A 26,181-nucleotide genomic window follows, 5' to 3' on the forward strand; every position below is an offset into this window, starting at 1 on the left:
ATGCAAGACAATGTTTTGTTTCTAAAATTGAAGTGCAAGGATTTGAGTGACTGGTGGCTAGACAGTATCTCCAAAACTGCAGCTCTTATGGGATGATCAGACCAGTCTACAGTTGTCAGAACCAAACCTACATGTACAAGGAAGAAAAACCAGTGAAACAGTGACCGGTCCTCAAGGCTAACTGATGCACGTGTGTAGTGAAGGATGGTTCCTGTTGTCTGATCAAATGATAGAATTAGATAGCTGGAAAAGTAAATGCTGTGCATTACACCTTTGTTGCTTATGGCATTACCAGTGAACTGGACAATAGAGCAGTGGAAGAAGGTGGCCCGGTCTGATATTTTTATTTTAAATCATCTGAATGGCTGAGGTCATGTGTGTCACTTACCTGCAAGCCAATGCTTTGGACAATGAAACGGAAACTTTGGATGTGGAGGTTACTCTGCCACATTCCACCTATCTTAACACCCTGAAGCACCAGTACACCTTCTGTGGTCTAGTGGAGTCTTGACAGGTCACGGATTTTTTAAGGGTAAACATTTGGTTATAATGCTGGCTAATCAGTGCAACTGAAACATGTTTCCTGTTGTTTTGACAATAAATAACAAGGTGTACTATTGTACATTACCAAATTTCCATTGCATTTAAATGTTTATCCTTATTAAGTAAAATAATAGATTCAAAATATGTGTTTTAGGCATGTATTCTAATAAACCCAACATATAGGGTGGTAGTGAACCAGAAGACCCAGGTTCAAATCCCACTTGCTACCATTGTGTCCCTGAGCAAGACACTTAACCCTAAGTTGCACCAGGGAAACTGTCCCTGTAACTACTGATTGTAAGTCGCTCTGAATAAGGGCATCTGATAAATGCTGTAAATGTAAATGTAAATTGCTGAAAGTATTTTTTTTAAACTAAAGATTTGGCTTTCATTCAGTTATTTTATCAAGCAAATAAACTAATTACTAGTAAGAGCTTTGTGACTCTAGAACAAATACCCACTTAAACCAACCTGGCTCTGAAGAGCTTGTTGTTGATAGAGTGATAACCTGGCCTTGGCATGGTCATCTGTGGTTGGACTGAGGGGTTTGGGGTCTGACATGGATCTCTGGACATTCTTTATTGGTCGGGGCAGAGATTGGTGCCGTTGGGGTGACTCAGCAGTGTACGACTTTTGCTGTGGTGTTACATGGGCCTTGTTAAGCCTTTCATTAGATGAGAATGAAGTCTCAATAATGCGATGAGGAGATGACAGTGGGGATACAGGTGAGTACAGAACCTGAGGAGATTTGGGCTGTTGCCGGATAAAACTTGACAGAGACTCGTTGTGAAGATGGTGTTGTTGATATCCAATCTCCAGTGGGTCAGGTCTTCGTCTTTCAAACTTGGCTGCTTGTTGACGTGGAGAAAGCGGATCTGTTGCAGCCACAAGCTGAATGTTGCTGGAATAGGGGCTAACAGCTGTGGCCACACTTATATGTGGGATTACTACACTCTGAGACTGGGCATCAGGGTCCGTTTGACAAGCAAGACTTTGGCCCTTCTGGGTTCTCTCAGGACCAGAAATATAGTGCACAATCTCAACTTTATTTGGGTCAGACACAGTGACATGTATGGATGGGGAGACTCTTCCTAGTTGATCTGGTTCTGTTTGACACGAGCAGTCTCTTATAGTCTGAACAGCTATACTTGATGATGCCACCTTTGCACCAGCTGATGTGGTGGAAGTTGTAGAATCAGTCCTGGCATCAGTCCCAGACTCAGAGTGACGGGTGTAGCGTGAACGTCTGCGTCTGACTGGCTGTTCCCAGTCAGCCTTATCCTCATCATCGTCTGTTTGAACACTGCAGTCGACACTACGCCTTGTCCGTCTCCTCCGGGACAACAGGAACCTCTCTTCCCCATCTTCATCGTCTGTCTGAACACTACTGTCCACAATCCTTCGTACCAGGGGAAAGAGTGTGACCTCTCCCTCACTCCCATCCTGCAGACGAGGCATAGATTTCTGTTTACGCATAGACCTGGTTTCCAGTTCTTCACTCCTTAAACACATCTCTGAGGCTGAGTTGGGGAGGGACCTAGATGTAACATGACCATCTCCATAATGCATCTCTGGGACCAGATCCTGCTGATGATTAACTCTTCCTTGAGCATTTGTACTGACTGCAGCAACTGCGGCTGCTGTCTTCTGTCGCTTTTGTTCCTCAAGCTGCTGCTGTAGTTGTTGCTGTAAAGACTGTATCTGATCAAGCTGGTGCTTCTGCTGAGCAAGTTGCTCTCTCTGCATGACCAGCTGGCTCTCCCTCTCAGCTTGCTGTTGCTGCAAGACGTGCTGTTTTATATTTTGTAGCTCTTGGATCTCTCGCTGAACTAACATCTGCTCTTTCTCCCGATGGCGCTGTAGCTCTGCACGTTCCCTCTCCAGGTCTTCCTGCAGTCGAAGTTGTCGTAGTTTTTCCAGTTCCACACGCTCACGTTCCAGCTGCAGCAGCTGCTCCTGCTGCTGATGAAGCCTATCCTGCTCAGTTTCCTTTCCAGGGGCAGGAGTCCCTGTGGCTGAAGAAATTGTAGTTGTAGCAGAGAGATTAATAGGCTGAGACTGAGTTACTGCTGGAGGATAGGCCTGAGCAAGCGGAGGCTGATGCTGTGCCTGATTGTAAGAAGGTGGATGTGTTGGCTGTGTAGTTTGTCCAGTGGTCTGGAAGCGAGGCTGTGATAAGTTCATTGGTTGCTGTTGTGACTGATTTGGTGGCACAGCACCTGCGTCTGAGACTGGCACAGCTGTAGTCTGTGTACTTGGAATCTGATTTGATGGTAAGGTAGCAGTAGCAGTTCCTAATGCTGTAGAACATACAGTGGACTTTCCGAGGTATAATGGGGCATCTTGAACTGTAGAGATAGGAGCAGACTCACTGATAGGAGCAGACGTTGTTGTTACTGGAAATTGGCTTGGGGCTGGGAAACAATATGGAGACGATCCAGACAGAGGCATCCTGGGAGTGACTATAGGCAATCTGGTGAGACTGGCTAAAGGCACCGGTGTCATGTTTGGTGTGGGGTATGGTCTGTAAACACCCCTTAATAATGGCCTCATCACAGAGGCAGGCTGCGTAGTGATTGGCAATGTGGAGGCGATGGGAGTGTTGATGGTGGAGTATATCATACCATCAGCTGATCTTATAGCAGATGGATACATTGCTCGGAGGCTAGCTTGTCTAGCATTGATGAGATTTGTAAGTGCTTGGCTGTGGGAAATAATTTTCCCATCTGGGCCATACATTAAATTGGGCCTAAATGTGGCCAGACCTTGTGGCAAATTTATTCTGCCTGTGGAGCCACCTCTTCCAATTCCATACTGCACAAGATCTGGGTTGCTCCCAAATCGGTCCATTGAGTTTAATGCAGCACACATGCGACTAATCTCTCGAGCAGTAGTGGCACTATATTGAGCAAGATTTGATTCCTGGATACTGGCAAGGTCACGGGAGGAGTATCCATAATCTGAGCTGATATTGGATAATGAGCTGTACCTTCTTATTGGAAGAGGTGGTGTTGCCACATCTGCCTGGAGTCGCAGATCTGTGTAAGAGCCATATTGAAGTCCCATGCCAAGGAATCCTCCATCATAGCCCTGTTTGGTTGTAAGGTTCATAGCCAGCTCTCCAGAAGCTTGAAATTGTGGATCAAGTTTAGCCTGGAATGGTTGTAGCCCAGGATCAGCCAGATTTGTTTCAGACATAGAGGGATGCAGTCGGCCAGGGAAGGGCAGTGTATAAGACTTCATTGACAGATCTTGGTAAGGTTGACTCTCCAGACCTGCTTCTAGAGGCTGATAGAGCTGTGGAGGTGCAGATGGAGGTTGTGCTGGCTCACCCACATCAGGAATTTCCTCTGACTTAGTTTTTTTGGAAAATGGACCCCCAACACAGCTGCCACCAAAAGGTAAGCGGTAAACTACATCACAGCAGGCAACCTGGGTCTCTGGTTTTATTTGCCCTGTGAAATCCATGGCATCCTGACTTTCTTCAGGTCTAACAAGCTGAGTGACAGGGACATTCTCCGAGGCATCATCCATTTGGACCATCATAGCATGAGGCTTGGGAGTGGCTGCACCAGATGCAGATTTACACTTCATCTCAACAGGCCCTCCAGCACTGTCCATATCAGGTGCATTAGAAGGGGATATAGCACTGATAATAGCTGGGGCACAGCTAGTCTGACTAACAAGGAGATCTTTCTTTAACAGAGGAAGCTGACTAGTCAGGTTAAACCTGGCAAATGTGGCGGCTTGCTGTGTCTGCAGTTGGTGGTGCTGCTGAAGTTGTTGCTCCAGGATCTGTTGTTGCTGCTGAAGTTTTTGCTGTTGTTGCAGTAGTTGCTGCTGCTGGATGCTCAGGTCTTCAAGTTTTGCATCAATTTTTGGGATGGAAGGGTCCATTTGAGAGGTCTTGCTTTGGGCCAAGCATATTGCTGGTCCCATACCTACACCTAGATCTATTCTGTTATGAAGGGGATCGCCGTACACAGCAGGTTGGTTGTGCTGAGAAATAAACATAGAGGCTGCTACAGTTACGCTCACTGTTGTAGCTGTTGACACTGCTTCTTGGGCATTCAGATTCATTATCAGTGGTTGGACAATTGAGGAGTGACGACTAGGGCTTCCCTCTATACTTCCTGAGTACTTGCGTGACTCTGTGGCTAATGATGTTAAATCCATTCCTTGGTCTGTCATGATAACTGGGGCTGGTTTTGTGGCAGTTCGCAGGTCAGCAACACTTCCACCATGGAGCATTTGTCCTTGTTCCACTCTGGAGGTACCAGGGACTGTAGAGATTCTGCACAGTGATATGTTATCCATGGACAACGATCCACGTGTATAAGCAGTTGCTGTAGTGACCATACTTGTGCCAACACTGACTTTCTCAACTCTCTGGGTCCTGTAGAAGCTTGGCTGAGGTGGATGTTGGTGTGGTGGGGTATCTGGTGGACTCATAGGTGGTGAGTACTCATCAAATGTGGACTGATGACTAAATCCTGTTGGTGAAGACAATGGAGAGGTGGCAGTGTTGACAGTGACTGGTTTTGAGGGGTTAGTATGTTCAGATCCTATTACCATGAAGGGTGAATCCTGCGAGGACTGTTGCCTGAAAAGACGTGGAGAAACTGCCCTTTGTGACGTCTGGGTCCCCTGTGCCATTACAGGGGAAGTTGGAAGAGAGCTTCCAGAGTGAGCTGGAACAGACATGTTGAAAGTTTGGGTGGAAAACTCAACTGTCCTTTTTGATGTTGAGCGAGTTGGACTGTGAGTTGGTGAGGCTGCTGGGGAGAGTGGGGGACTTGAGGCCTTATAATAAGAGTACACTTTGGTGGCCCGAGCTTCAATTATAGTATCTGAAGCGGTTGAACTATCTCTCACCTGCACACCTCTGTTCTCAGCTAACCTTCTGCCTGAGCTTTCTCTCTGGCTATATGTCTGTGTGATCTCTGCAGTTTTGCTGGTCACACTTGATGCTGTAGCAGTGGTTGTGATGCTGCCACCTGTATGACGGCCATATATGGTAGACTGAGTTGAAGTCACTGTCTGACTGACACTGGTTTGAGACACTGTTACAGCATCCCTTGAATATACACCATAGGCAGCAATGGTGGTGGCTGCAGCTGTGGGGGTTATGCCATTTTTACCAGTTTGACTTCGTAGTCTGTGTTTCTGTGCATCCTTGGAGAAATGTTGAGTCACACGGACATCTGGAATGCCTCTGCCAGTTTCAGAAAATGATACTGGGGCTGAGAGCTGAGTGGGGCTGGTGCCTGGGGTCAAGAGGGCATTACTCTGTTCTAGAAGCTTGGCAAAAGCAGAACCTGTGTCTAACAGTTGCTTATCGGGATAGACACCATCAATGTCGCCCTGCTCATCTAACTCTTTTGTGATAGTTTGCGAGGTCTGGCGGATCTCTTCATAAATGTCTCCAACCTCCTCATCTTCATAACCTGTGATATCCTCATCAACGTACTCATATTCGTCCTCGTATTGCTGCTGATGTCCGTTACGAACGTCTTCCTCTTGGTAGGCACTAGTGTTGTACTGTTGCCCTGTACGCGTATGCTGTTGCTGTTTTTGTAACATCTCTGCTTTTCTCATCATTTCTTCATAGACTTCTTCTGCACTTTTCAGAGGTTTGCCACTTGAGGAGGTAGTTGTGGTTGTTGTGGAGGAAGCCGTGTCAGGTTTATCAGTCGGGGAGTATAGAGACATAAATGTTGGCAGGTTGTACTCACTGCCTGACTTGTACAGCTTTGAAGACATTTCAAATCCTTCAGCTTCTGAGTCAATCGAAGGAGAGTACTCTGAACATGATGATCTATGCAATTCCTCCATTTCGGCTGCCTGTCTAAGTTCCTCAGTAGGAGAAGCATCCTCAATGGGTGATAAATTGCTCGGGGGAGTCTTGGACCGCTCCCTGCGCCTCTGAGCCCTCAGCTCCTCCTTGTCTCGTTTGGTTTTTCTTGCAGTACTACGGATCCTCTGTTGCTCAACTTCTCTCATCTTTTCCTGTTCCCTCAAGAGCTCTTCTTCTTCTCTTAACTCATCTTCCTCAGAAGAGTCTTCAATGGTAGGTAAAAGTGGGCCATGGGAGCGATGGCGAGCCTTTCTGTGCTGTTTTGCCTCTTCCAGTCTCTGTCTCCGACTAGGGCTACTGTCACTGTCATCTTCCATTGATGAAATGGAGGTTGGTGAGGTGCCGGAGGTGTAACTTGATGTTGTTGGGGGTAAGGTAGATGAATATTCCCCTCTTGACCGCTCCTCTGGAGATCCTGTAAGGCTCTCCATCTCTAATTCAGGTTCTCTGTCAAGGCTGAGGTCATTTTCATTGCTGAGCTCAATGTCACGACTGTAGCTACTGGTGTTGTTTAGCTCGATTGTTTTAAATCTACGCAGACCACCCTGTGAGGCCATCAGGTCTTCCTCACCCTCTTCAGCATACCCTTTACTTATTTCACTTGGAACTTTAGTCTCTTCTTCAAAACTACTTGAGTGGTGAGTGAGGCGGCGCTTCTCTTTCCCTGAGTCACTTATGTGCTTGTGAGTCTTTTTTAGCTTTTCATAGCCATACCCTTCATCTTCCTCTTCATCTTCTTCCATTTCCTCGTCTTCATTGTCCTCATCTGCACTCATCTCCATGATTTGCCTCCTCATGAACTCCTCATCAGTCATATCAGGAGGGTCTGCCTTCTTTCTCTCCTTGGTCGCTGCAGCCATAACCCGTAGTTCCCTTTTGGCTTCCCAGTCAGCTGGGTCTTCCTCCTCCTCCATGATGTCTTCTAGCTCTTCATCTGAATCATATGCCTCTGGACTAATTGACAAAGAGTGGGGACGTTGCTTCTTGTCATCTGCCTCTCGAGAGTGATGCCGACTATGTCCTCTTTCACGCTCTCTGTTCCTCTCCTTATCTGTTGTAACTTTAGACTCCAGCAGTGGCCTCATAGTGCTCTCCAGCTTCGTGATCTCAGAGGGGCTAGGTGGAGTGTGGTGGCCACTGAGTCCCCTCTTGCTCAACATCATTTCCTCCTCTTGAATCAGTCCAGTGATCTCGCTGTGGGAACTGGAAATTCCATCAGAGGAATAGCCAGTATCACTCAAACTCTGAGGACTCCTAGACAGGTCATGAGTACTGTTTGTCTTGCTGATCTCCTAACAGATAAAAAAGAATAAAAAAAACAAAACAAAACATATTTAAAAATAGCCATTGCTTCATTTCAACACATCTAATTTAAAATAACTGCTTTACTGATGTAGTAAGCAAGGTTCTTCTGCATATGCATACAGGAACTTCTAATTCTCAAATTAGAAGACAAAACAGCATCATCAGCATTGTTTTATTCAGCACACTTAGTCTACATCTTAGAAAGGAAACTGGATGCAGTACTTTTTTAAGGTTGTGTTATATAAACAGCTAAAAAATGTAACACATGATAGTGAAAGTTCAGATATTTTAAAATATTTGAATTTTTCCTATGTACAGAAATATTTTACTGAGCTTTTCATAAAATGTTAATTTCTTACCTCATAATATCTTGACTTTTGATATTCTCTCTTCTCATCTTTTGCTGGAGTAATGGAGGTGACTGGCTCCTGTGGTCCCTTCTTTGGAGTAGTTTTGGTCTCCTTAGTGACAGATGGCAATGGTTCTGGCTCTTTTTCTGTTTTTGTGGAGACTCTTTCTCTCTCCAGCCCCTTGGGCGGTTTCTGAGCTTCGCTGGGGTTAGAACTTGGATCAGGTGAAGACTGTATTGGGGGGTTTGCATCCCCTGCTGCTTTGGCAGCCGTTGGAGCAAATGGACTGCTCCCCTGAGCTGGAGAAGCTTTCTGCTGTGATGGCATTGCCTTTGGCCCCTGTGGCTGCTGATTGGATATTTTTTTAAATGATGGCTGCTGAGCTGGCTGCTGACTGGATAATGCTTGATGCCGCGGTGAGCCCATTGGTTGGTGTTTGGGAGACGGCTGAGGAACAGGAAGAGGCGTGTCTCCAAGCCCCCCAGACATCAGTCGCTGGGTCTGGCAGTTTAGGCAGAGCCATTCCTTCTTCTGGAAAACAAAAATAGAAACCATGGTTAACTGAACTAATTCTCTGACAGGCAGAAATCGCTATTACATGCTTCTTGGTTAAATAGAAACATTCCCTTGCTGAAACAGAAATGAAAAGGGGTTTAATGAATGTGGGGGTTTACTGAAAATCGGTGTTGTGGGCAAAGAAAATATATTGGTGTAAAAGTATCTTTTGTTTCAATGAATTGTACTGGTTTGCAGATTGGTTAATACTTGAATAAGAGTGTGTCTTCAAATAAAATGACAATCACTTCACTTTCAAATAAATACAGTGCCTGTTAAAAATATTTCCTCTTTTTGATTAACATGACGTAACCTTCTCCCTTTTATAAAAGTCCATTGTTGAAACACTCACTGTTTGAACCTGATGAATCCTGGAACTTAAATCATTTGAGACCACTGTACACAAACACACACACACACACGCATGCACGCATGCACGCACGCACACACACACACACGCACACACACACACACACACACACACACACACACACACACACTTTGTGATTAAGTGTCAGTGCATGCCAGCTAATTAATTACAGCTGGTGTAGCAGGTATCCTCAGTGCTGTTGCAACTGGCTAGAGGAAAGCAGACAATTGCATAGGGCCATGAAAAGGGGCTCACACCTCCAAGGTTGTGAGTTTGAGTCCTGGTACATGCTCTCTCTTGCATGCTCTCCCCATGTCGGTTTCTCTGGTGTCCTCTCTGTGTCATGATCCGGACCGGCAGGGGTTACTCCGGATCCGGAGTCCGGACCGGAGTTTCATGTTTGTCCTGTGTAATGTTCCCTGATCGTGTTCACCTGGTGAATATTTATATAATTGTATATAACTATCCTGTTCGTGTCTGTTCGCCGTTGAGTCATTGTGCGTGTAGATGTTCCCCTGTCTTGTGAAGTTTGTATTAAACCCCTGTCCTGTGATCATGCGAATGCGTCCTCCTTCATGCCATGTCCAGCCCACCCGTGACAGAATGACCTGACCATGTGGACGCAGCCGATCTACGCCCCGCTGAGATCCAGGGAGCCGTGGATGGTCGGGAGGACGTCTGCCCCACAGATCCATGTTCAAGGTTCCATATATGGACTTCCCCCGATGCCGCCGTCTCGTCCGGATTCCAGCGACGCACCTCCGGTAATCGCCAGTGCCCTGCCCAAGATCCAGTCCATGTTTTTAATCGGTTCCTCAAGCGTGGCAGATTCTCGGCGGCCTACGAAAGCTACCGTGGGGTCGAGAGGATCTGTCACGCGGTCCATGTTCCCCCTGGCGATTCCAGTGACGCAGTTCCGGTAATCGCCAGTGCCCTGCCCAAGATCCAGTCCATGTTTTTAAAGGTTCCCCAAGCGTGGCAGACTCTCGGTGGCCTACGAAAGCTACCGTGGGGTCGAGAGGATCTGTCACGCGGTCCATGTTCCCCCTGGCGATTCCGGAGGCGGGGGAGTACCGGTGAATCCGTGCGACCGGACCTCGATGGCCTACGAAAGCTACCGTGGGGTCAAGGAGACCGGTCGCGCAGTTCAGGTGCTTCTGGCGTTAACAGAGACGAGGGAGGCGGCGAACTTTCCAGCGGGGCGTGCTGGAGACTGACCAGAGTGACGATGCCTGCGGACGGCGGACAGGAAGCCGCTCCCCCACGGACAAGCCGTGCTTTGGCCCGGGCCTGACTCCGCCGGTGAAGGACTGACGCCACTCGTCCTTATGGACTTCTCCCCCCTTTCATGGACCGTTTTTGTGGGCACTCCCAGGTGGTAGTGCCTTTGAGGGGGGAGTACTGTCATCTTCCGGACCGGCAGGGGTTACTTAGTCCGGACCGGAGATTCATGTCGTCTCGTGTAATGTTCCCTGATCGTGTTCACCTGTTGTATATTTATATAATTGTATATAACTAACCTGTTCGTGTCTGTTCGCGGTCGGGTCATTGTGCGTGTTCATGTTCCCTTGTCTCGTGTAGTCTGTATTAAACCCCTGTCATGTGAATTCGTGCGAATGCGTCCTGCTTCATCGCCATGTCCAGCCCACCCGTGACACTCTGGTGGCATGTACACAAGGTGAATTTGCCTCGGTGTGAGATGTGAACCTTCACAGGTCTTACAATTCAATTACGATTATAAATGCCTCGATATTGATCCATCGCTATGCAGCCCATACATTTTCTACATTGTCAAATGATGACACTGTCAGCGTTCAGTACGTGCTCACCTTGTAACAGTCATATATACTGATAATACTCCTTTAAATGCATATGTCACTATGCTGTGGGTGGAGTTAGTTATCTGCCTTCTGAAGCAGCGAGTGTGATGGCAGCGGCTTGAGATTCTCTTTCTTCCCCGCGGGCCTCCTTTCTCTGTATAGTTTACCACTACATGACCCAAACCCATTATAACCTGAAGCCATAAATGTCCATGGCATCAGTGAGCGCGGACTGAATACAGACTGTTTTTCTGCTCATTGGAGTAAAACTTTTAGACCGAACTTTTAGACCCCAGGGCTCAGTGCAAAAGATACGCATTAAACTCCTGGTAAAACAATAATACTGTGTTGATAATGATGTGTTAAAGATCTCTGGACACTCAGAGACTATTAAGATTAGCTTAAGATCAGACTATTAAGGAATCAGCTCAATTCCTGCTTTGTGTGTGTAGTTCAAAGAGGCAGAAAGAACAGGTTGCACGAAAATACGTCCTGGAGAACCAAGGGTTAGCAATTGTTGTTTGTTTTGGGTCCTAATCACTCTCAGCTGCTTCATAATTAGAAGCAGGGTGAGCGCGGACTGAATACAGACTGTTTTTCTGCTCATTGGAGTAAAACTTTTAGACCGAACTTTTAGACCCCAGGGCTCAGCGCAAAAGATACGCATTAAACTCCTGGTAAAACAATAATACTGTGTTGATAATGATGTGTTAAAGATCTCTGGACACTCAGAGACTATTAAGATTAGCTTAAGATCAGACTATTAAGGAATCAGCTCAATTCCTGCTTTGTGTGTGTAGTTCAAAGAGGCAGAAAGAACAGGTTGCACGAAAATACGTCCTGGAGAACCAAGGGTTAGCAATTGTTGTTTGTTTTGGGTCCTAATCACTCTCAGCTGCTTCATAATTAGAAGCAGGGTGATTAAGGGTCTTTTAAGAGCAGGGGAGTGCCACACTTCCCTTTTGATGTGTGTAATGCTGTATGTTTCTTTTGTTTGTATGTGCTTTTCAGGCCATCATTCCGTATTACTGTTTACATTATTAAAATGTATGTTATGTTTAACAACGAGCATGCTTGTGTCTTCAGCTCTTACTGATTTGGCATGACAAATTAGCATAGTCATTAGTAAAATAAATCCGCAAATCAGATACTGTGCCCCACTTACAAAGATGCCCTCTAGGTCCCTTTTCCATGGGTCCCCCAAAGTCCCTTGAAATAGCAAATTTCTTTGCAATCATCACAGGTCCCGTTTGGGTCATGGTCTCAAGAATGAATGGTCAACTAACCATTTATACTTTATAGAAGTATTTGATTAATCTGCACATCTGCACAAAATATCATCATCATTTAATCACCTGATCAGGACTCTCTCACACATTTCCTCACATCTAAATATCAAAATTTAAACTGTGGATAAAAATTTGTGAGATCAGATCTCCACACAGACCCAGCAGTCATATTCCGTGTGTAAATAAATGTGAAAAAATGTCTTGATACCTGCCTGAAGGAATAAATGTTGTCTAGAAAAGGGAATATTAATATTCTGGAATTGTATATATAAATTGTAATAGTGAATTGTAATTTATATGTTAAATGCTGCTACATCCTGGTACCATTAAAAACCCCACAAATGCCCTACATGTCTCATGAACCCTGGAAGATCATGTTGTGACATCTCCTGGATGTGCTACAGCATAACTGGTTCATGTGGGGATGTAAAACCATCATGGCTATACCTTTTAGTCAATCACAGGGTTTGTGCTGGTCTCAGCACATCTGCACTGAGCCAGAACACACAGGCCTGACAGCATCATTAAATTATTCATTACATTTATTCAGTGCCTTTCAGCACAGAGGGTGCGAGAGAGAGAGAGCAAGAGAGAGATAGAGATGACTGGAGATGGAGACTTAATAAGAAACCAACAGAAAACGGATCCATCCAATACCTTGCAGGGCCATATTTGTAATTGTGGAGGAAAAGAATGTGGAGTTTGTAGGTGTTCAGTTTTGCTATTCCTATCATGTCTTTTTATCTTTCAATGTGCACAATGATCCTATAAATACAATGACCTGATATTCAGACCTGGAAGTGGCAGAAAAAAATAGACTGAAATAAAGAATAACAAGATGGAGATGAACAGACAGAGAAGAGGAGTTGACAAGAAGGTGCAAGAAGAAAATGGTGTGTTAACGTCAGTGAGAAAGTGTGATGCTGTAATGGTGCTTTTATGCTATGAGCAGCGTCTAAATGAACAGGGCAACCGGGATAAGTGGCTGAAAGGACTGGGTTAATCAAGGGAGATGGAGGGCAGGAGAGTGGGGTGGTGCTATTATTCAAAAGACAGGAAATATGAAAGTTAAAGTGGTGCCCAACAGAGCACTGTGGGGTTTAGCCAGTCTCTGCTTTCCACACAGCACTTCTCTTGAAACAGAAAAATCTGAAAATATCTCAATCAATTATTCCGTTTACAGCATTCATCTGACACCCTTATCCAAGGCGCCTTACAATACAGGGACAGCCCTCCTGGAGACACTTACGGTTACGTGACTTGCTCATGGACACAATGGTAGTAAGTGGGGTTCGAACCTGGGTCTTCTGGTTCATGAGTGTGTTAACCACTAGGCAACTACCACCCTGTTCTTTAAGGGTGCACTTGACACAACAACAACCTGCTCTTCATGTTATTGGTTACATATTGATTAAGGTTGCATTGAAAACATGTTTTTTTTTTTTATGTGATTAGCTGTAAGCATATTCATGTTTGCTGTGAGGTTTTATCACTTCGGGAGCACACATGTTACTGTGGAGGCTGCTGAACAGCTGCTTTCCAGTCACTCAGGCACAGCCGCCCACAAACACAGAATTTTAGGCACAGCTTGAAATCCGTACTCCACCAGCCTCACAAAGCATCGATTAAATCCCCCGCCATCCCCAGGAGGGACAAACGACTGGATTAAAAGCAGATGATTTTATCCAGCACTTCAAGGGAAAGTGTCTGCTGAGATTAGTGCCACCTGTCATATGCCCAGCTACTCAAACACAAAGAGTGGGGATAGTTCACAAACTGGTTTTAGTGTCTCTAGTGTCAGTAAACTGAATTTAAGGTCTCAGATTCATTAGGGTTGTTTAATGTTGACAGGAATAACGGTGTTAACAGAAATAATATGAATTCTGTTGATCATATTATGTATTTAGATATTAAATCTAACCTTTCAATATTACTATAACTTTCACAGTGTCATTTTGCTAAGGTACAAATCGTTCTCTGTTTAAAACAGGAGATGGTGAAAACTAATCACGTACCCGTCATGTTATCGAGGAACAACAGACTGGAAAAGGAGGAAATGGTGTAAAATGGAGGTAAAAAAAAAAAAGTGAGCAAGACTTCACCAGAGGAAAACTCAAGAAATGGCAAAGTACAGTTGGGAGACAAATAAAGCATCTGTAATTGGCAACCAAGCCAAGTTTTAGAACAACTACCCCTTTCTAACATGACCATAGCCAAATAACATAACGCAGATCTCTTGCAGATCAGCAGTCCAAGATGCCTTTGCAAGCAATGTATTGTACATGTAGATTTAAAGAACACTTTCTGAACATCATTGCATTAGAATTTCACATACAATTTCATTTTCAAATTTGTGGCATCTGAGTGGTTAGCTACAGGCCAGGTCTTGTGAGAATTTAGGCAGTCATGTGGATTGGATCTGGGATTGGCCTGTGCTGTAGTATCTCCTCTGTACATATGGCTGCCATCAAAAATTTAGTTTAATAGGATTACTCACTGGCACAGCTCACAGGAACTGGCGGTATGGCAGAGCCAGAGCATGATCAAAGGGCAGGGCTGTAAATATGTGGCACTCTGCCAGCTTGATGATTGACCCTCCCTCCTGAACTTGGGAGTGGACATTTAAATCGGTCATTTCGGTCTCTTTGTGATGAGCGATTTGAAAAACACGTCTATTCTCTTAAAATTCTGGAATCTGTAGTTTTGACCACATGATGGCACTACAACCCGCTTTACTATGACATTTTACTGATTACAGAGAACATGATAATAATTCATTCTTAAAACTACTCTGTTGAGTTAATAATGTCATGAATAAATAAATTGTGTTCTCTCTAGTAATTAAAGAATTACAAACTTGTGGCCTATGAGGTAATGGGGGTGGTAGAATCCTATGGAGGGCTGAAAGTGCAAAAATGACATTAATAAAAACATCAACAATAAATAAAATGTGTTTTGAATTACTTAAAACTAACTTTATCATTATTAATTTTGACTAATTCAGTGCATAATTAATTACTTCTGTCAATCTGATCCACAAAAGTAAAGCAAGCTGCTGATTTTGTAAGTTTACCCACTAACAAAGAAATGATCAGTCTATAATTTCAATGGTAGGTTTATTTGAACAGTGAGAGACAGGACAAAAAAATCCAGAAAAATGCATTCCAAAATAGTTATAAATTAATTAGCATTTTCATTAATGAAGTAAGCATTTGATCTCTTTTGAAAAACCTGTTTAGTACTTGGTTGCAAAGCTTGGTTGGCTATCACAGACGTCAGACGTTTACATTTACACTTATGGCATTTGGCAAAAAAAGTCATGTTGCTGCATTCTGTATTAGTTGCTTGTAGTTGACCTCTCAAGGGGGATTTTGTCCCACTCCTCCTTGCAGATTCTTTCCAAGTCATTAATGTTTTGAGTCTGATGTTTGGCAACTGGAACTTTCAGATCCTTCCACAGATTTTATATGGGATTAAGATATGGAGACTGACTAGGTCACACAAGGACATTAATATGCATCTTCCTGTTAGTCTATTAGTTAGTCTATTGTCCCTATCCAGTCTTTTATACGGTGCAGTTGTCCTGTCGCCCTGGCAGAAAAAACCCCCAAAGCGTAATGTTTCCACCTCCATGTTTTACATGTTTGATAGTGGGGATGGTGGTCTTGGAGTCCAAACGCTGCAAGTTGACTTCAGTTTTGGTCTCAAACTGCTTGAGATCATTGACAAGTTCTGGGCTAGACTGATCACTTCTTTGTTAGTGGGCAAGCATACAAAACCAGCAGGGATTCAAATAACTTTTCCCTTACTGTACACACAGTTTGGTTTGGTCTGAAGTTGGGTCCTTTCCAACATGCCGCTACCATTCAAGTGAGCTGGTAAAAGGTATTGTAGGTTTAGCAGACTACATCAGGCAAGACTGAACCTGAATATGTGAATATGTTTATGAAGTGTGTAAAGTGAATTAACTCCAACTATCTCAATAATTATTATATAATAATAATTATTGAGATAGTTGGAGTTAATTCACCATTTTCTGACCAGTATGTTAAATGATAGCGTTATGTTGGAATGGACACAGACTACATCAATATGTATCTCATCACCTGACATTACACAGTCATGTGACCACTATCTCACTGTGACAGGACCAATATAGATCTGTCTCAAAGTTTACTGTAAGATTCACATTTTAAATTAGGTTTGACTTTTGGTATGACCTCCCTATCATGGTGGTGTCAAGACAGCTGTCAGTGCTGGTGACAAATTCACTTAAGCATTCACTTTCTCAGAATGCTGAACACGGAGGACCAGAGAGCTGAGTCAAGAAAAACACATGCACACAGACATGGACTAACCGCTACAAACACACACATACACACACACACATACACACACACACACACACACACACACACACACACACACACACACACACACAGAGTAAAGTGAAATGTATTCATGATTGAGAGGGTGACAGAGGCTGACAATGAGGTAGAAGGGTGGTGGCTGTGACCCGGAGCACAGCAGGATGAACCGCTGTCCAGCAGTTAAATAATCCATGAATCCAGTTAAATAATCCTACTAGATGCAAGCATACATTTCTCCACAGCTCATTCTCTTATTATCTCTATCGCTGTCTCTCTCTGTCTCTCTCACACACACAGTACAAAATACAACAAAATTGTAATTACTTATTTTTTCTGTTGATGGGGCACGTCACATTTGGATGCTCTGGTTTAAGAATAGACTGCACACACTCACATGCAATACCAACAGTGACCCTATTTATATTTCAATAGTCATTAAAAGAATAGTTCTAAATAATATGTAAATTAATGCCAATATGGATATATAAAAGTTGACCCACCCCAACCATCTTCATGACAGTGTACTATTCAATAACTACATGTGACCATTGGAACTGCTCCTCACACAACTCCCTCCATTCCATTTTTCACTGATTTGTGCACTCAATTCTGAACTCTCTACAGATTCTCTACTGTGTGCATATTTAATTACATATTTAGTTACATATAGTAATTTGATAGTCTGTAATTTGTGTTTATCATATCTTTTATTTAGTCTTAAGTCTAAATTTATACAGCATTGGTCAGAGATTTACATACTCTCATCAAAGACATGATAATTTGAGGAATTCAATGATTTCTTTTAACTATTTTATTTCTGGCAGACTGTACAACATACAGGATCTTTATTAATTGCACGTTTGGGTCTAAATTCTACGGGGTCATAATTACACATACAAGACCAAATATACATATACATAAATGTTTTAATAAGTTGTGCTGAAGGATCTATGATGTCTTTTAATGTCTATCATGACTGTACCATAAATGTACTTAAACTTACCTTGAACTAGGCATCTGAAGGCTTACTCCAAATTATTTATTAAACTCTACTTGTACAGTTACCAAGGTTTCTTACACAAGTAATATGGAGTATTACTTGGAGTATGGAGTATGGAACAAATATTGAACTGGATTACATAACTGCATAATGGACTGGAATATCTCAGTCCACTGATTACCAAAATGTTCATCAAATTAATTAGCAAGTTGCTCAAGAGTAATTCTCTAATTCTGCAGCAAATTGCATTTGACTTCTGAAAACAAAAAGAAGTAAAATAAATTAAAGTGACAGCACAGCACAAGATGCACACAAGGTGTCCTGTCCTCTGCTTTTAACCATCACCCTCTGTGAGCAGTGGGCAGACAGTGGCACCTTGGCGGTTCAAACCGACAACCTTCCGATTACGAGTCCGCTTCCTTACCCGCTATGCCACCACTGCCCCACTAGTAACAACTAGCAGTGGGATGACCTTTAATGGAAGCCTGCAAAATGTTATCTTCACACTAACAATATAAACACTTAGATTTTTTTAGATCTTTTAACTACAATATACACACATCTGCAGGGTTAATGTTACAGTCGTAATGGCTCATGAACCATACCAGTGTTGCATAAAGCATTAACTTACTTGAGACAGGAATGAGAAATGTCTCCAAGCCAGGAATGTTTATATATTAACATATATGGCTTGAGAACCTTACTATCTGAGTAACCTACATTAAGAAGATTTATGTAAGGAAAGGGAAGAGGGATAGGAACAAAAGCAGCACAGGATTTTTTTTACTGGTGTCATTACACACACACACAAACACATACACACAAATTGCTCCAACATATTGAGATGACCTGGGGTTAAATCTAAGGTCTCAATGTTCAGGATGATGTTCAACCCCTTCACACTAGATTGAAAACTCATGTCAGAGAGACAGAAAAAGAGAGGAAGAGGCAGAGGCATGCTTCATTCCCCCATCCAATTATGTCAGACAGAGGATCGATACATACATCAGACCCTGTGAGTGAGAGAGAGTGAAGACTCCTGCATGGAAACTCACACCCTCAATGAAATTCACACACACATACAGCAACACCCCCTACACAGTCTCGGCAGCACCAGCTGTACTCGATTCTGCAAATGAAGGAGGAGAATGGAGCGGAACTTGATTTATTTCTTATTTAGCCAAAATCATGTACAATGGCCCTTTGAAAGGCCCTTATAGTTGACACTTTTTCTGATCAAAGGAAAAAATAAAAAATCTCACTACCGTTCTGTTGCACTTACAACCATCATGATGAAGTGCACGGAGAGGCTGGTCATGAAACAAATGAAGACCCTGCTGCCATCCACCCTAGACCCACTGCAATTTTCCTAATGTCCGAACCGCTCCACGGACGATGGCATCGCCACCACCCTGCATCTGACCCTCACCAACTGGACAATAAGAACACATACACATAAAAGCTGTTCATAGACACCATCTTGGTGGTGAGGACAACCGAGACGATCATCAGGGTCTCTCTTCCCTCCATAACGAACATTTATATTTCATACATCAGGAATGCCACCAGCATTGTGAAGGACTCTACAAACAAATTACATGCACTCTTCACCCTGCTATCAGGACACTTTCATAAAGGTGAAAGTGAAGTGATTATCATACACAGTATGTGTTATATGTCTTATATGTGTCTTACTTTGTGTCTTATGTTTCTCAGTGGCACATTAGCGGCAACCTTCAAATTACAGGTCCACTTCCTTACCCGCCAGACCAACCAATATTTTTACTTTGCACCCTCATTATTCATTTCACTAGTTTAGCACTCTCTGTCTGTCTTCTTGTTGTCCACATGTTTTGTTTGCCTTAAATGTTACTCTTGCACTGCCTGTGTCCCATATTTTTGCGCTATATGTTTCCCAGTTTGTCAATGTCGCACACATGCACTTTATGTCAGTCTGTAACTTTGTTTAAATGTTACATGTAGCACCAGGTTTCAGTCATTTGCAGCTAAAATGACAATAAAGCTCAACTTGAACCTGAACTTGAAGATGGCAGCCATTTAGTTCTGTCATATTCAGATCTATTCTGTTCATTTATAGTCCTAGGTAATCTGTTCTAATTTGAATGGAAATGGTGGCAGTTGATGTAGAAGGTAAATTGAGCTGAATGGAAAATGGAGGTGCCGCCAGCCTGTCTGTATGCTCCTGTAGATCTGGCCATGAGAGCCCCACACTGGCTGGAGCTGGTTCTTTCTAGTTTTCAGCTCGCACTAGCACCCTCCTCATTTTCACACACAGACGCGCTATTCTCTCTTTAACACACACACAGTCATATATAGGATGCACACACCCCTCACGCCTTGATCTATCTCTCTCATTCCTTCTTGGTCTCCCACCCCAATCTCCATCCCTGTTACAGAGACCATATTTCTGCCTTTTCCTGCTTCAGTTTCTTGCTATATATAAAGATTTATTCCACATTACATTATTTGACTGATGCCTGGAGCGAGTATACTAAAAAAAAACTGCTCTACGTTCTTTGGAACCACTGGCCACTTTGCATATTTGTAATTATGCATTCAGAAGCTATAAGACAGTACAGAAACACAAACAGCATATATAACCACACAGACTGAATCACACATTAAGGTCCATCAGCACCCTCTACCCCTCACTCTGTCTTTTCATTTTTCCTATTCATCAGAACTAAGAACATGAATGAGGGCACACAAAAAAAAAAAGAGCAGGGTCTTGTTTAAGAGTAACACAGCCTACATTTATCATGGAGTGGGTAGGAAGGAGAGAGAGTAAGAGAGAGAAAAGAATGGGATAATAGATGGACTGAAAGGAAAGGAGAGCAATGGAACATCCCTGGAGCAAGTTTCAGCAGAACGGAACTCCCAGTGAGCCGCAGAGAACCACCCCCACAAACTGTAGGAGTGGTAGATCCCTTCGTGTGAGCAACAACAGCATTTACTTCATATGTAGCCCAAAGTGACCCAGGTTCAAATCCCACTTACTACTATTGTGTGAGTGTGAGCAAGACACTTAACCCAAAGTTGCTCCAGGGGGACTGTCCCTGTAACTACTGATTGTAAGTCGCTCTGGATAAGGGTGTCTGATAAATGCATAAATGTAAATGTAAAGAGGCTTTGACTCTTGATGCCTCCCAACACACTGTGACCCTTTGTGCACACAAGGAAAAACCTTGGGAAAGAGTGAGTCAGGGCCATCCAAAACGGCTACCAGGACCAGCTCTGCATGTGATACCTCCCATCAAGCTCTGCTTTACCCAACCCTTACCTGCACTCACCTGTTTGCCCTTATAAGGAATTACACTCCACTACACACAGGGTCTGAGCAGGGCTCACATTGCCAAAAATCTTTGCAGTGTGTTGCCACACCACTAGGGGATGAGGAAGACAGGATTTGATGGGGGACTGTAGAATGTGAGGAACCCCAAAACACACACACACACACACACACACACACACACACCTGACAGAAATTCTTTAAATGTGAATACACAAATTATTTGATTCCACACAAAATGAGACAGACCCGCATGAACCCCAAACCATGGAAATGTTCAAATAACAAACAGTCACGAACTCTGGGCCCGCAGGGAGAGCACGCACGCCCAAAGGGGATGTTGACCCAGAAGAGGAAGAAACTGAGGTCAGTGTACCACATAAATATCAAGCGACCAGTAACAATTTGAAACACCGCACACTCATTGTAGATTCTTGTCTTTGCTGCTAAACCTTTCCAAGCAATTGTTTGATCCTGCTCTACACAACTGTGTGCATTTTTGACATCTCTGGGGCAGTGGTCGCCTAGTGGAAAATTTTGGAAATTTTTCCATAATCAGAAGGTTGCCAGTTCCAATCACAAGATGCCACTGAGAAAAAGTACCATCCCCACACACTGCTCCCTGGGTGCCTGTCATGGCTGCCCACTGCTCACCAAGGGTCATGGGTTAAAAGCAGAGGACACATTTAATTGTGTCAATGTGTGCTGTGCTGCTGTGTATGACAATCGCTTTGCTTTCACTTCACTTGGCTGCCCTTGCCTGTTCTTTGTTTGCCCCGGATGTGGCTGAATGTTCACTCTGACACTGACTCTGTACTGCATCTGCCCCTGATGTTCCTTTTTGTTCCTTTAATGACCCATGCTGCCTTACATGTCTACAGACCGCTACATTCTGATTCAGCTATGCCACGTAAATTCTACCTCCTCACGTGCTGTACCTCCCGTTGCGGAGATCTCTGCTGGACTGCATTGCTCCCACGAATGCCCATACGCATGCTTCTGCGCCCCTCACCAGCTGCTGCTCTCCTACACCACAAATGGCTTCGTCCCATGACTATCAGCACGCCAGCAGCTTCACCAACCTTCCCAGCTTGGTCAGCAAGTGCACCTCTTCGTTCCAGCAGTGACACAAACCAATATGTTCCAACCATCCACATGGTGAAAATATCTACATCATGTTCACATAAGCTTCAAGAATTGACTGTTCTCTTGACTTGTCCACCTTCATTAGGTACCACTGTCACCAGATCTCTGACAGTGGTTGAGTCTGTGTTCATTAGGTGAAATTGCTGTCATTCCACATTCCTCTGGAGCACCCTGTTCGACTGCAGAGATTGATTGTGTTTTATTATGACAGGAACCTGCCCCGCTGGCCCTGTAGGGCTATGGAAAGAGGGGATGGGAACCACAGACAGACAGTGATGCCAACAGATGTCCAGGGAAAAACAGAACTGACAAGTGAGTGATGGTTGGCTGTCATCCATTTTGTATCTGCAGTGCACTGCAGGAAAGAGATAGTCCATTATCACCTGAGTCAGATACAATTGTACTGTAGCAAGAGCCTTCAGAAGGGAACAGAGCTGCTGTGACACACAGAAACACACGGTGTGTGATGCATGCAAACATAAGAGACCAGACATATCATTAGATTGTCATGGTGGCCACATCTGCACCCATGGCAGTCACCAAAGATTGGGGACGCTTTCTGGATGTTGGCCTGAACCTGTGATATTTTGTGGGTAATACATATTATGTGTACATATTAAAATATAAGGCCATGTCTTCCAAAACCCGCATACGAGTCCTGTCAGCCAGAACTAAAAATTGTGCCATTGGTCCCTCAAGGTCTCTCTCTATCATTCATTCACATACACACACACACCAACCCATCCACCCACAGCTGCATATTTTTCACCTCAGTGACTTCCAACATACTCACATCCTGGATGTTTTTTTTTTATTCCTGAAACTGCCGTGCCATTAACTTTTGGGCTCATGGGCGTGTCATTTTAATAAAATATTCTCTGAATAACTACTGATTAATGGTCCACTAAATAAATTTTGATTGTGCCTTTTAATGAAAAGCTGGATGACAGGGTGATGTATTTGGTGGGGTAACAGTATATACTTATTAAGTATGTAAGTGTACATATGTACAGAGTGGAGATATATATATATATATAAATATAAATAAAAAAAAAAAACTACATTTGTTAGACTGTATTTAGATTGTATTTATGTGTGGTCAGCTGTTGGCCGAAAAGACCCTCTGAATCTCTCCATCCCACATCGTAGGAGCAGCAGCCTGCCAATGAGGGAGCTGATCAGTGCTGTCAGGGTCTCCTGCATGGGGTGGGATATGTTGTCCAACAGAGATGACAGCTTAGCCACCATTCTCCTGTCACTTATGGACTCATGGCTCATTCAAGGATTTCAGCATAATTGTGGTGGTCAAAATATTACAGACCTAATGGAAATCATAGTATATTTTATATATGTATACATAATCATATGTATTGACATGATTGGTGACTTCACATTTCACTGAGACAATGCATGTCACTGGTTTTTACAGTCAATGGCAGAGAGCACAACTCACATCCACTCAACATTCATCACAGGAAGAAACAATAATGAAAATGTTTGCTTTCACTTTCATTCTAGCCTAATATAAAATATGTGTTCTTGTGTGGCTCACAAATATGTATTACAAACCCCCAGCCTTTTAGGGTGTTTTGTTTATATTTACAGCATTTGGCTTATCCAGAGCAACTTACATAATTGCTTTAAAATGTCCATCACTAAAAATCCCTAATTTAATTCACAAGAACTTTAAATACCTGATCTGTAAATACCATTAACTTAATTTTTCAGCTCTTTAATAACCCAACACAAGCATTTCCTTAAAAGGAAGGTTAGCTTGCATTTGAAGATTTTTAATGACTGAACATCTAGTAGGGTTGGTGACCCCTGATCTAGATAAATGCTTTTCTAGTGCCTTAAGAGATGGTGGTAACAGTGGAGCTGTGTGAAGGATTGTGTGGAGGATTTGTGTCACCATGTGCTGTGCTGCAGTGTATCATAATGACAATCACTTAACTTTCCAGTGAGGTTTCCAGCAGTCTATAGTTTAGGTTCAGAAAAAAAAATTGATAAATTACATACCTTTAATTAAATAGAATTAAATCATAAAAGTTACACACCTTTCTTGTGTTCATTTTAGCCAGAAATATTAATGAAACTGAACCCACATGAGGAACAAGAGGCATAATTGCTTTGTCCCAGGGGGGAGAGATGTAAAGAACTTGCAGGTACATTTCTGGCCAATTTGACAGGGGCCAGAAAAGATCAGCGACTGACCTGCCTTTCCCCCAGAGAGGAATGAGAGAAAGAATAAAAAAAAGTATGAATCAATGCTCATTGACTGTGTGACATCATTGACTGTGTGACAAAGCCCTGCAGTTCAGGCACTGGGCCACGAAGGGAAGAAAGATATTTACATTTACAGCATTTACCAGATGCCTTTATCCAGAGCAGATTACAATCAGTATTTACAGGGACAGTCCCCCTGGAGACACTCAGGGACAAAATGGTATTAAGTGGGGTTTAAAACGGTGACTTTGTGGTCTGGTTCATAGGTGAGTGTCTCCCAACTATGTTACAGTGGATGGAGAGAGGAGGACGAAACTGGAATAAGCAATAGATGAAAGGGTGAGGATGGACATACAGACATATAAAGAGAGACAACTGTGAGAAGTAACTGTGACTCACATGAGCTTTTTTCTCTAATCAGGAGCGGCCTGCTCTCCCCATGACAAGCACAGGAGAGCTTGTCCCCTCAGCCTCTCTGCAGGCACTGAGTCACCGAAACACCGGCAGGAAACTACAGCCTAGTGGCTCCATTTTGGCTCATGACTTACTCAACGTGGAGGCAGAATCAGTGTGTAAGATGGGGGGTCCTTTTCATGCTTTAATGAAGACCCTTACTTTATCCCCGAGATGTAGCCTTCATCAAACAAACACAAAGTGCAAAAAAGCCAACAAATATGGAGATAGTTTAGTTTCAAAATTCACAAATAAATAGCACACCATTCACAAATATATTTCTTGATTTCAGCAACAAATTCACAAATATAATTTATGACTTACAAATAAATCTAATTTCTTGTGTCAGGATTGACTGCAGCTGTGCTCAACACCGGTGGCCAATCCTGACAGCACTTAAATGCCGGATGTTTCCGCCCCTTCCAGATCTCCGGCATTTTCGTGAACTTCAGTTGGTAACAGTGTTTGTAATTTGAGTTCTGGCAATCGCCACACGCCTACGGGTTCGTTTATGTTCTTTATTTAAGTTAAATTGTTTTCGGCCACCGCGCCATTGTTTATTTGTATTTCTTTATTGTTTGTTATAATAAAACCCCATTCCCAGTATGTCAAACCTCTGCGCTTCCTTCCCCCGTAAGTCTGTAGTCGTGACATCTTGACTCAAAAATAAATGTATGTGATGTACAAATGTCAGTTCAGTTGACCGACCGAGTGCATGACAGAGCGGGGAAACTTTCATTTAAATTCAGCAGAAACACCGTTACTACCACAAGACAACACTGGAGGATTTGGGTTATATTGATGACTTTTGTCCGGATTCAGTTGATGAAACTGGTTTTTCGCAATTCCTTCCAAGAAACCAAAACAATTTGCACAAGTAGCGAATGTCACCATTAAATAATGTCACCATTAAATAAAGCTCTCAGTTGATGTGACAAGCTTTAAACTACCTTTTGAAAAAAATGCTTTTGTGAAACAAGTGCCATCAGGGAAGTTTGAAAAATCCACAAATAAATGTAAGTGTTTTCACAAATATATACAGTGGTTTGTAAATGCAGATTTTTCAATTTGTGAATAAATGTTACTGTACTGACATTTGTGCATCACATAAATTTACGTTTACATTTAAAGCATTTATCAGACACCCTTATCCAGAGCGACTTACAATCAGTAGTTACAGGGGCAGTTTCCGTGTCTTGCTCAGGGACACAATGGTAGTAAGTGGGATTTGAACCTGGGTCTTGAGTCGAGAAATGCATTTGTGAACAATGTTACATTTATTTCTAAGTCATGAAATATATTTGTGGGTCTTGTTACATTTGTTGCTGAATCAAGAAATATATTTGTGAGTGGTGTGATAGTTTTGTTTCAAAATTCACAAATATATATCTCCATAAAAAAATGGCCTGAAGTGCCATGACAGGAAATTCTTGTTAAGGATGGATGACCACTGTATTATGGTTTCTGTTTGGACAAAGCACAAACATCAATCAAACAATCTGATTGGTCTGTGCCAACTTTTTGGGAGCTACATGTACAGAATAAAGGAGGTGTTTAGACATAAGTCGTGGGGCTCTTTCCCCCTCA

The 26,181-nt window shown here is 43.1% G+C and overlaps 1 protein-coding gene across 3 annotated transcripts in view; it reads right to left on the bottom strand.

Moving 5' to 3' along the window:
• Nucleotides 1–26,181, bottom strand: part of bsna (bassoon presynaptic cytomatrix protein a) — a 90,052-nt gene that overhangs the window by 14,065 nt on the left and 49,806 nt on the right. For all 3 annotated transcript variants that reach the window (XM_028994712.1, XM_028994710.1, XM_028994711.1), the window contains exons 4-5: nt 8,065–8,586; nt 1,015–7,692 (exon numbers count right to left, since the gene is read on the bottom strand). In XM_028994712.1, coding sequence (XP_028850545.1) covers nt 1,015–7,692; nt 8,065–8,586 — 7,200 coding nt within the window. The remainder of the gene's footprint in view (nt 1–1,014; nt 7,693–8,064; nt 8,587–26,181) is intronic.

Source organism: Denticeps clupeoides, chromosome 10 (genome assembly GCF_900700375.1).
Source record: "Denticeps clupeoides chromosome 10, fDenClu1.1, whole genome shotgun sequence".
Taxonomy (NCBI): Eukaryota; Metazoa; Chordata; class Actinopteri; order Clupeiformes; family Denticipitidae; genus Denticeps; species Denticeps clupeoides.